At 46.6% G+C, this 11,310-nt stretch overlaps 1 protein-coding gene across 1 annotated transcript in view; it reads left to right on the top strand.

The window, feature by feature from the left end:
* LOC309533054 (vomeronasal type-2 receptor 1-like) overlaps positions 1–11,310 on the top strand; it is a 33,360-nt gene continuing 22,050 nt past the window's right edge. The window contains exons 1-2 of the mRNA XM_082224043.1: positions 1–167; positions 3,515–3,809. Of these exons, the coding sequence (XP_082080169.1) occupies positions 3,547–3,809 (263 nt within the window). The 5' untranslated portion in view covers positions 1–167; positions 3,515–3,546. The remainder of the gene's footprint in view (positions 168–3,514; positions 3,810–11,310) is intronic.

Here is an 11,310-nt window from a genome sequence, read left to right as displayed (position 1 = left end):
CTAGACTCTCACATCTCCCTGAATATTAACCTTTCCCTTAGAATCATAACTGCAGAGGGGAAAAAAGAAAAGAAAACAAGACTTCTGCCTTCACTGGATCTGTTCCCCTGGTGCCCATTTTGGATTTCGTAACCTTCTGGGGTTCAGGTGTTTTCTGTTGCTACCAGGTAAAGACAAGTAGTGACAAGTCGTGAGGTGTTTATATTGGCTTTTAGCAAACATCGCCCCAGAGGATCGTAGGACAGCACACAGTGTTATACTATGTTCTCCTCACAACAACCTGGTTGGGTAGGTCAGACAAGAAGGAAGCGACTTATTCATTGCCAGCAAGAAGCAATTTAAATGTAGATATCTCTGGTCAGCATCCAACCCTTTCAGCCCAGTGCCTAAGTACTCTTGAGACCAAATCCCACTCCTCACAGTATTTATTTATTACATTTATATTCCATCTTCCAAGGATCTCAAGGTGGTGTATTTGGTTCTCCTCCTCATTTCATCCTCTCATTTCAACCTGTGAGATAGGGTAGGCTAGGAGATAGTGACGGCCTCAAAGGCACCCAGGGAACTTCATGGCTGAGTGGGGATTCAAACCCTGGTCTCCCAGGTCTTAGTCCAACATTCTGACCATTTTGCCACACTGGCTCCCAGTAGTCATGGTATGGTAAGGTCATAAGAGGATAAGAAAAGTCCTGCTGAATCAGACCAAAGGCCCATCTTGTTCCTAACCATGGCCAACGTCTAGGCAGAAGATGAGGGCAATAGCCCTCTCCCAGTGTTGGTGGATTTATATTCCATGAATTTATTTGCCTAATCCCCCTTTAAAGACTAAGTTGGGTAGCCATCACTACACCCTGTGCTGTGTAAAGAAGTCTTTCATCTTGCTTGCCCTGGATCTTCTATTCAGCTTCATCAGATAACCCTGGTTCCCTAAAACTCTGGTTACGCAAGAGTGAGGTAAAACCTCCTCTCCATTCATTTTCTCCACATGTAATTAAAAAAACCTCAATCATGTCCCCTCCCCTTCACAGCTTTCATTTCTCCCACCATGTACCCCAGCGTTCCTTGACATATAGGGATATATCAGGGGTCAGCAAACCTTTTCAGCAGGGGGCCGGTCCACTGTCCCTCAGACCTTGTGGGGGGCCGGACTATATTTTGGGGGAGGGAGTGAACAAATTCCTATGCCCCACAAATAACCCAGAGATGCATTTTAAATAAAAGGGCACATTCTACTCATGTAAAACATGCTGATTCCCAGGCAGTCTGCAACCAGATTGAGAAGGTGATTGGGCTGGATCTGGCCCCCGGGCCTTAGTTTGCCTACCCATGGGATATATTATTTACCCATATCATAATCTTGCTAAAATACTTAGCACATAAGCGGACACTGTAATATTCAATTGGTAAACCAGAGTTCCAACAAAAGGTGAACGGCAGGATCAAAGAGCAACCAAGTCCACATTGAGTGATGAATCATTTGATGACAACATGAGACCCAGCACTATTCAACGGAGCATTTGGAAAGTATGCAATACGTGTACCAAAATCCAGGGTGGCTGTTCTGTGTTCTGGTATAACCACCATATTTTTGCCAAGAAGTATTGGTAGGTTGCATATTTTCAGTGTTCTAAGCCTACAGTTCTAAGCCGCGGCGGGGTGCGCTCCCGCTGCTCGGTCCCAGCGCCTGCCCACCTAGCAGTTCGAAAGCACCCCCGGGTGCAAGTAGATAAATAGGTACCGCTTACCAGCGGGAAGGTAAACGGCGTTCCGTGTGCTGCGCTGGCTCGCCAGATGCAGCTTTGTCACGCTGGCCATGTGACCCGGAAGTGTCTCCGGACAGCGCTGGCCCCCGGCCTCTTGAGTGAGATGGGCGCACAAACCCCAGAGTCTGTCAAGACTGGCCCGTTCGGGCAGGGGTACCTTTACCTTTACCTTAAGCCTACAGTAGAGATTCAGCCAAGATGGTTGTTGCATTACAGAGAGCTACAGTTCCCAGAGTGAATTTAACAATCAATCCCCCTTCCCAGGGAACTCTGGGAATTGTAGCCATGTAAGGAAAAGGGTGTCCTAGAATCTCTCTGCACCTGTAATAAACCACAGTTCCCAGGATTCTTTGGGGGAAGCCATGAGAATGTTGAAAGCAGTGCAATACTGCTTTAAATGTGCAGTGCAGATGGGGCCTTCATCACAACTCACTTTAATTTGGTTGAAGCCCGTCACCTGCATAAACAAAGAGACAGGGCCTAAGAGCATACCCCTGGATTTCTCTAAAATGCACCTCCAGCATGCTCAGTAAAGGTGTTGACTTGGAAAAGACTCCCTGGGGAGCGAATGACTGAAAGCTGCTGCTTTAAAAGGAGGGAGGGGGAATGTCAATCAAGAGGCCAGATGTGGCTTACTGGGTGTTCACATCTGGCCCATGATCTGCCTGCCTTGCTTCTGCACACATGCAGCACTTAGGCTTGGAAAGAGCCTCCCATTGGGGATTTTAAAATGGGTAAGTTGTGTTGATCTGTTGCAGCAAAGTGACTTGTGGCACCTTCATACCCTAATGCAGGGTCAGCAAACTTTTTCAGCAGGGGGCCGGTCCACTGTCCCTCAGACCTTGTTGGGGGCTGGACTATGTATTTTTTTGGGGAGGGGAATGATGCAACAGCACCACAAGCCCCAGTGGTTGCTTGCCTGTGTCTTGCGAACAGCAGGGGCTGGTGGTGGGACGATGAGCGGTGCGCGAAAGGGCTCCGGAGACGGGCTGCTTAAAATGGCGGCTGCTTGAGTGCTGCTGGCACCAACAAAGCCCAGTCCCCTTCCTCCTGTAGGCAGGGCGGGGAGAAGCCAGAAGGAGGGAGGGAGGAGACACCGCCACCACTGACGTGTGAAGGAGAGGGAAAGAACGTGCGTGCTGGCGATCCACACGGTGATTCCGGACCATCCGTGGGCCGGATCCAGAAGGCTATTAGGCCTGATCTGGCCCGCGGACCTCAGTTTGCCTACCTATGCCCTAATGTGTTACGGTATCCGTTGCCATGGACAAGTGTTGTGGTTCCCAGATGTTTGTGGGAAGCCATGACTGTTTAAAGTGGCACCATAGTGCTTTAAAACAGTGGCGTGAATGTGGCCTAAGTGTCCTCCATGTCTGATCCAGCAATGATTCTTAAACCATCGTTGCTTATTTATCCTTGTACGCAGGCAGCTGCGCTAAAGATTTAAGCAAAAGATGGGAAATAATGGCATCAGAATGAGAGAAGGGAAATGCATGAAAAGATGTGGGTCACTCCATTTTTATTAGTGGGGGAAGGAGCAGTTCTTTGAAAAATAATAGTAATAAAAACCACAACAACCTTTCCTATCCTTCCAGTACTTCCTAGACGAGGTTGTGCCTTGGCAGCTGTCGCAGCAAAGAGAATCCGCCTGTGTGGATCCTCATGGGAGCAGTCGTTCTCCTTCATAGGCTGGCGAACAGTCAACACGCGAGAGCCTCATAAAAACCCTCTGCTCTTTTTTTTGGAAGCAGCAATTATTTCCTTCCAGTGGCTCAGAGTTAAAATGGCCTGTGCAAAGTTCTGGCTGCTCACAGGGCTTCTGATGCAGGCCTTGTACGTGTTTGAGCCCACCCGAGGCGAGGAAGGCGACACAGCTGGGGGGGAGGGAGAAGAAGAGTGCCGGCTGCTTGGGAAGTTTGATCTGCGCGGCTACGTGAACGCGGAGGATGCCATGCACGTAATCGGAGGGATGTTCCCTATGCATTTCAGGACCATCCTGGAAGAAGATCCCACCAGCACACCACCCAATTCTCCAAAATGTGAGGGGTAAGCTGCTTCCTCCTCTTCTCTAGTCCTCCAGAGAGTTTTTGCCGTATACAGAGTCAGAAGCGTCGATCCATCAAGCTCAGAGTTGACTGGCAGGAACTCTGTAAGGTTCCACAAAGGGATTTTCTCCCAGCCCTAACTGGGAGATGCTGGGGATGGAAGCTGGGACCACATGAAATAGATGCTCTGCATTCCCCTTGCTTGAAAAAACAACTGTGGCAAGGCAAGGGTGTGTGTGTTGTTATTCATGGTGAGAGCTGGGCAAAGGCTTTCTCAGTATCCTAAGCTGGGGGCAGACAATAAGTGCATCAGAGGCCGAAAGGGGATATATAATATAGGTATCGATGCTCAGGTGTGTAGGCATTTGCTTCTTTTGTCCTGCCGTCACCTCTGTTGGAAAGGGCCAGTGCTCAGAGGTAGAGTATCTTGTTTTGCATGCAGAAGGTTCCAGGTTCAATCATCTCCAGGGAGGGCTAGGAGAGATTTCCTGCCTGAAAACCTGGAGAGCTGCTTCTAGATCAGGGTTTCCCAAACTTGGGTGTTTTTGGACTACAACTCCGATCATCCCTAGCTAGCAGGACCAGTGGTCATGGATGATGGGAATGGTAGTCCACAGACAGCTGGAGACCCAAGTTTGGGAAACCCAGTGCTAGACTCATTGAGCTGACTCATTGCAAAACAGCAGCCCATGCTCCTAATCAGATACGGAAGGCATTTTGAAGTTATAAACTATGAGCAAAGGCCAAGCGTCAGGAGGCAGTTTATCTGAAGTGGTTTTCCTGCTTGGTTGGCAGCATACCAAAGGGATGGCCACCCATCCTTTGCTTCGGTAAATACTAGCGAAATAGAGCCCACCACCTCCCGAGGGAGACTGTTCCGCTGTCAAACACCTCTCTCCATTAGGATGTTGTTTTGTCATAACTTGCTTCCCTGCAGTTTCTACCCATTTGCTTTTAGTCCTGCCCTCTGGGGGCAGGAGAGAGGTGGGCTGAACTCATGGAGCAGAGCCCATTGAGGGCATCTTGACCGCCAAAGCATTGAGCCATCACTGCTGAGGACAGAGCCTACAGTGGAGTGAGGGTTCACACCATAAGCAGCAATGCTTCTCTCATGCTTCCTGGGATGAGGGTTATCGTTAAATAAAAATTGCTGGGTTGGATTTGCCATAGCACTAAGGATATGCCTCCATTAGCGCAAGCATTTATGCTTGCCTGATGAAGCAATCACCCCTCTCCTCCCTTGTGCACTGTTCTGGGGGTCATCCTGACCCTCTGAAGGAGATTTGGGAGAGCATGCTGTTGTGCTCGTGTGGTCAGATCCTGCTTGCAGAATTCCCACAGGCATCTGGTTGGCCACTGTGGGAACAGGAAACTAGATTAGATGGGCCACTAGTCTGGTCCAGCCATCTCTTCTTCTTACGTGCCGGAGGGTCCTCAAATTGGTATTATTATTATTATTATTATTATTATTATTATTATTACTGCTGCAAGAGTGACCATGTCTTCACATAGCAGCAGGGATATCAGATGGTGCAGCAAGCATTCTCCAGAGGATATAGAACTAACAAGAAAGCAGATTCTGTCTGGACATTAGGAGAAGCTTCCTCCATGGTAGGCTGAGGCGCCGTGTTGTCCCCCAAGATTGAGGGGGACTGGCATGTGGCGGATGTGTGTGATGTCACACAAGCATCACATGCCGTGTGTCATGTGCAATTCTTCTCACTGTTGCCCTTTGGTATCTAGCACCCTCTCCCAATCCCCTCCCTCTGACCTCTCCTCAGTGTCTCACCACCAATCCCTGGGTTCTGAGCCTTCCTCCTCTGGGATTTCCCTTGGGGGTCCCTGGCTGGGGCCTCCCACCACTCCTCCTTGTCCAGCCAGTCCCTGACAATGAATTCATTTAGCTGGAGTCTGTCCCTGGAGTGGAATAAGGAGGTACAGTGCTGAGTGGGTAGAAAGGATTATACCACTTGAGACTGCTGGTGGGGAAAAATAGGCATTTTGGAATGGCCCTCCCCAACCTTAAAGAACTCCATGCAAATTGTTCATTCATTTATTCATTCATTCATTTATGTCATGCTTATATGACAAAATGGTTTCTATATGCCAAATAGAGCACTGAGACAGTGTAGGGAAAGCTGGAATGGAAAGTTTCTCCCTGATGATTTCTAATTGGCAGGGAGTCTACCATCCATTCTGCCACATCAGCGTTTTCCCATCTCATTCAGATTTCATTCTGTCTGTTATTATATGCTAACAGCCCTCTGCATGGCGTTGCTTGGGAATTCTAGGAATGCCTGCCTCAACCCCCCACCAATGTGGTTCAAATTGGTACTGTTTTGATAGGTTCTGTCAGCCATCTTGATTCAAAATGGCAACCAAATTTATCCAAACATAGATGAGAACCAGCTCCTTGATCTGAAAAACAAATCTGGTTATGATAACTTAAGAGGCATGCAAATGCATAGCAAACAAAACAAACTTTTAAAAATATGTAGTAGATGTAATAGGACGCAGGTGGCGCTGTGGGTAAAAGCCTCAGCGCCTAGGGCTTGCCGATCGAAAGGTCGGCGGTTCGAATCCCTGCGGCGGGGTGCGCTCCCGTCGTTTGGTTCCAGCGCCTGCCAACCTAGCAGTTCGAAAGCACCTCCGGGTGCAAGTAGATAAATAGGGACCGCTTACAAGCGGGAAGGTAAACGGTGTTTCCGTGTGCGGCTCTGGTTCGCCAGAGCAGCGATGTCACGCTGGCCACGTGACCCGGAAGTGTCTTCGGACAGCGCTGGCCCCCGGCCTCTTGAGTGAGATGGGCGCACAACCCTAGAGTCTGGCAAGACTGGCCCGTACGGGCAGGGGTACCTTTACCTTTACCTAGTAGATGTAATGTAATATATATGCACTTTGTATATGTGTAATCTCCCAGTCTGAATCTGTAGCAACGAAACAGCAGAGGGCTATAGCTGCTGCTGCTGCTGTTGATGTTTAAATTTACATACTACCCTTCACCCGAAGATCTGAGGGAGGTTCACAAGATAAAAACACAAAATAAAAGCACAAAATAAATACAGTGGTAACGAAGAGTCGGACACGACTAAACGACTAAACAACAAACATCTTGGTTCTCAAACCTAATCCATTCCGGGAGTCCGTCCCACTTCCGAAACAGTTCGAAAACTAAGGCACGGCTTCCAGTTGGCTGCAGGAATTTTCTGCACTCAAGCAGAAGTCGTGTCAGACGTTCGGCTTCCAAAAAACATTTGCAAACCAGAACACTTACTTCTGGGTTTGCAGCGTTTGGGAGCCGATTTCTTTGACAACTAAGCCGTTCAAGAACCAAGGTACCACTGTAGTTAAAACAAAAACAAAACAATAACCCCCCCCCCACACATTTACCTATCCATCACAGTTATCTAGAATATGAACTGTATTTATTTATTGCCACGAGGTTCTATAATTATGCGTAATGGATAATGCTGTCTCTTAACCAAGTTTGGTGTTTTTTTTTCTTCTGCTTGTGGCAAAAAGGGCAATCAGCTATTAACTCATTTCTTACAAGCACAATCTGCTAGCATCACTTACCTGGAAAAAGTTGCCCCACTATCCTCTAATCCAGGGGCAGACACCCAGGGCCTGGGGGCCGGATGTGGCCCAATCGCCTTCTCAATCCGGCCCGCGGACTGTCTGGGAATCAGTGTGTTTTTACATGAGTAGAATGTGTTATTTTATTTAAAATGCATCTCTGGGTTATTTGTGGGGCATAGGAATTCGTTCATCCCCCCCCCGATATAGTCCGGCCCCCCACATGGTCTGAGGGATGGTGGACTGGCCCACAGCTGAAAAAAGTTGCTGACCCCTGCTCTAGTCAGAAGAGGGACTTAATCACAGAGGTGTTAAAGACAATTCATAATGCCCTAGGGTCCAAGGCTATTTAGAGCTTTAACTTTCAGTGGACAGCAAAACTGGTGCACTAAGCCAGCATTAGGATCAAATGCAGCCCAAGCAAGCCATACAAAATAAATGACCGTATTTTTCGCTCTATAAGACACACCAGACTACAAGACACACCTAGTTTTTGGAGGAGGAAAACAAGAAAAAAAAATATTCTGAATCCCAGAAGCCAGAACAGCAAGAGGGACCACTGCGTAGCAAAAGCAGCAATCCCTCTTGCTGTTCTGGCTTCTGGGATAGCTGCGCAGCCTGCATTCGCTCCATAACACGCACACACATTTCCCCTTACCTTTTTAGGAGGGAAAAAGTGAGTCTTATAGAGCAAAAAATACGGTAAGTGATGGAAGTTATAAAGAACAGCCAGGGGGTAGCATCTTTGTTTGCTCTGGCTCTTGCTTCTCAGTTCTTTCTCAGTGCCATAGAACTATACAGTGGTACTTCGGTTTACGAACTTAATCCATTCCGGAAGTCCATTCTTAAACTGAAACTGTTCTTAAACTGTGAGGCATGGTTTCCCTAATGAGGCCTCCTGCTGCTGGTGCCCTTCCACCATTTGGATTCCATTCTTAGACTGAGGTAAAGTTCTCAAACCAAGATACTATTTCCGGTTTTGTGGAGTTTGTAAACCAAATCATTCTTAAACTGGACTGTTCTTAAGCCCAGGTACCACTGTAGATTCGTTGAATTGTAGAGTTAGAAAGGAACCATGAGGGTCATCTAGTCCAACTCCCTCTTTTGCCCAACATGGGGCTCGAATCCACAACCCTGGGTTCTGTCTCTATCTCTTTTTTCATATGCAGATTTTTGCATCACAATTTTCCCTCTGTAATGTATTTTTTTGCATGCTGTTCTCAAATGTTACTCCTATATAGGACTTTACTGGAGAACTGCACTGTAAAATTCGGGGAAGTGTGAATTTTGAATAATAGCTGTGTTTTGGTATGAATATTGTTTCGGAAAGTACGAATTTGTTAGGTTTACATTGAATTTCTCCTTTACCCCACCACCATAATGGCTGGTACTGGAGGAAGGAGTTACTGCAAAAATTTTAGTAACCAGCATTTGCTTAGCTTTGCAAACTGAGTTTCCACACCAGCCCAGCCCTCCTGGTGCCAATGGATTTCTGAGCAGCTGTTTCAAATAAAGCTCATTTAATTAATTGCAATCACTGATTAGTTCCATGAGGGAATGGATTAGAAGGTAGAGATACGGCATTGAAAAATAGTTACAAGAAAAACGGTGACATTAGAAATATTAAAGGCTTAAGGGAAGCTTTAAAACTTCACGTGCCCTTTGTGGGGAGTGAATTGGTGTGTGTGTGTATCTCAATATCTGCAGTGCATGTGAGAGAAGATATTGGCAGGGGAGTTGTACAGGCAATGCTACATTCTCCCACCTGCTCTATAGTTAACATACACACACACACAAAAACGTGTTTTCAGGGAAAACATAAATAATATGTTTTCAGTGAAAAAATAATGTGAAAGAAAGGAAATGTGAAAAGAAAGAGGGAAAATAACCAAAACAAGAGTGTATAAGTACTTACTGTAAGTGATACAATTAATCCAATAAATGTTTTTCTTTTCTGAGGCTGGCAAGCCACTTTCCACCAATCCTTTGAGATTTAATTGGGGAAAGTATTTCTCTCTCTCTCTCTCTCTCTCTCTCTCTCGCTTTTATTGGTCCAGAGTGAATGCTGGCAAGTGACAAAATAATTCATTGTGGTTTCTGTAACAATAAAGTATCTGGCATCAATGATTGTTAGGAATCGCAGCCATCTCACTGGGAGTAATACCACGTACTGGAATGCATTGCCAGATCGTGGGGTATGCACTCTGAATACAAAGCAGGGATACAGCTGACCTTTCTACCAACTGCTATGTAAACTGGAAGAGAGTCGTAGGTTTGCTTCTTGCTCTCTTCTGGGAATTCTTTAGCTGCTAAACAATAGGTAGAAGGTATTTAAACAGTACTACAGTGGTACCTCAGGTTAAGTACTTACTAATTCGTTCTGGAGGTTTGTTCTTAACCTGAAACTGTTCTTAATCTGAAGCACCACTTTAGCTAATGGGGCCTCCTGTTGCCGCTGCACCGCCGGAGCACGATTTCTGTTCTCATCCTGAAGCAAAGTTCTTAACCCAAAGTACTATTTCTGGGTTAGTGGAGTCTGTAACCTGAAGCGTCTGTAACCTGAAGCATATGTAACTCGAGGTACCACTGTATTATGGAAGTCTTAGCACAGGGACAGAAAGGGAGACATCAGCCCTATGGGATCTATGGATGGTATTTGGCTATGTTTTCGTCAGAGTAGACCTATCTTGGACATGGTCATTTCTTTCAGTGGGTCATACTACTCTATGTTGGGGGTTTTTTTTGCTAGAATTCTAAGGTCCACCTGCCAGAACCAGGTAGAAACAGTGTTTCAGTCAGGTGAACTTATTCATACTCAAGCTCAGGAATTTGTGATAGTCGTACCTAGAATCAAACACAAACTCCTTTCACATAAAAACCCACTCCTTGTTTCCTTCCAAGCATTTTTGGGGGGGCTCCGGGGAAGGGCCATAGATCAGTGCCAGAGGATCTGCTTTGCTTTCAGAAAGTCCCTGGTTCTCCTAATTTCTCCTAATTTTGCATGCAGTTCTGCCTACTATACATAATTTGCCAGATCCTGTCAATATAATACATTTCTACTAACATACGCATTTTTATGCACAGTAAAGGTAAAGGGACCCCTGACCATTAGGTCCTGTCGTGTCTGACTGTGGGGTTGCGGCGCTCATCTTGCTTTATGGGCCGAGGGAGCCGGTGTACAGCTTCCGGGTCATGTGGCCAACATGACTAAGCCACTTCTGGTGAACCAGAGCAGCATACGGAAACGCCGTTTACCTTCCCGCCGGAGTGGTACCTATTTATCTACTTGCACTTTGACGTGCTTTCAAACTGCTAGGTGGGCAGGAGCAGGGACTGAACAACGGGAGCTCACCCCGTTGCGGGGATTTGAACCACCGACCTTCTGATCGGGAAGTCCTAGGCTCTGTGGTTTAACCCACAGCGCCACCCGTGTCCCTTATTTTTATGCATGCATCCTCCTAAAACATGCATTTTCATACCTACTGTTTTGTTGGCGTATCACACCGCAAAATTTAGCAAGGTGTGAAACACAGGATACCTGTGTTTCAGTACACGTAATATTTTGGGAATTGCAAATTAGATAGGTTCACATTAAAATACAAAACCGAATTTCTCCTTCATCCCTATACCTGACACATCTCACTTGGCAAGACATTCTACATCTCAAAGTATTGGTATTCCAAGATTACATGGAGATCAGTTGGTAGAGCATGAGACTCTTAATCTCAGGATCATGGGGTCAAGCCCCATGTAGGGCAAAAGATTCCGGCATTGCAAGGGGTTGGCCTAGATGACCCTCGTGGTCCCTTCCCACTCTACAATTCTGTTATTTACTCAGTAGTCTGTGTTTGCCTGAACTTGAGTCTGGACTAACGATTCTGAGCCCCTGTGTTCTGATTCAATACAGGATATCCAGTCACAGAACA

The sequence above is a fragment of the Podarcis vaucheri genome (assembly GCF_965113315.1).
Source record: "Podarcis vaucheri genome assembly, chromosome: 5".
In the NCBI taxonomy this organism is placed as follows: Eukaryota; Metazoa; Chordata; class Lepidosauria; order Squamata; family Lacertidae; genus Podarcis; species Podarcis vaucheri.
Note: the sequence above shows the minus strand (reverse complement) of the source record. Positions and strands in the feature narration are given on the sequence as shown.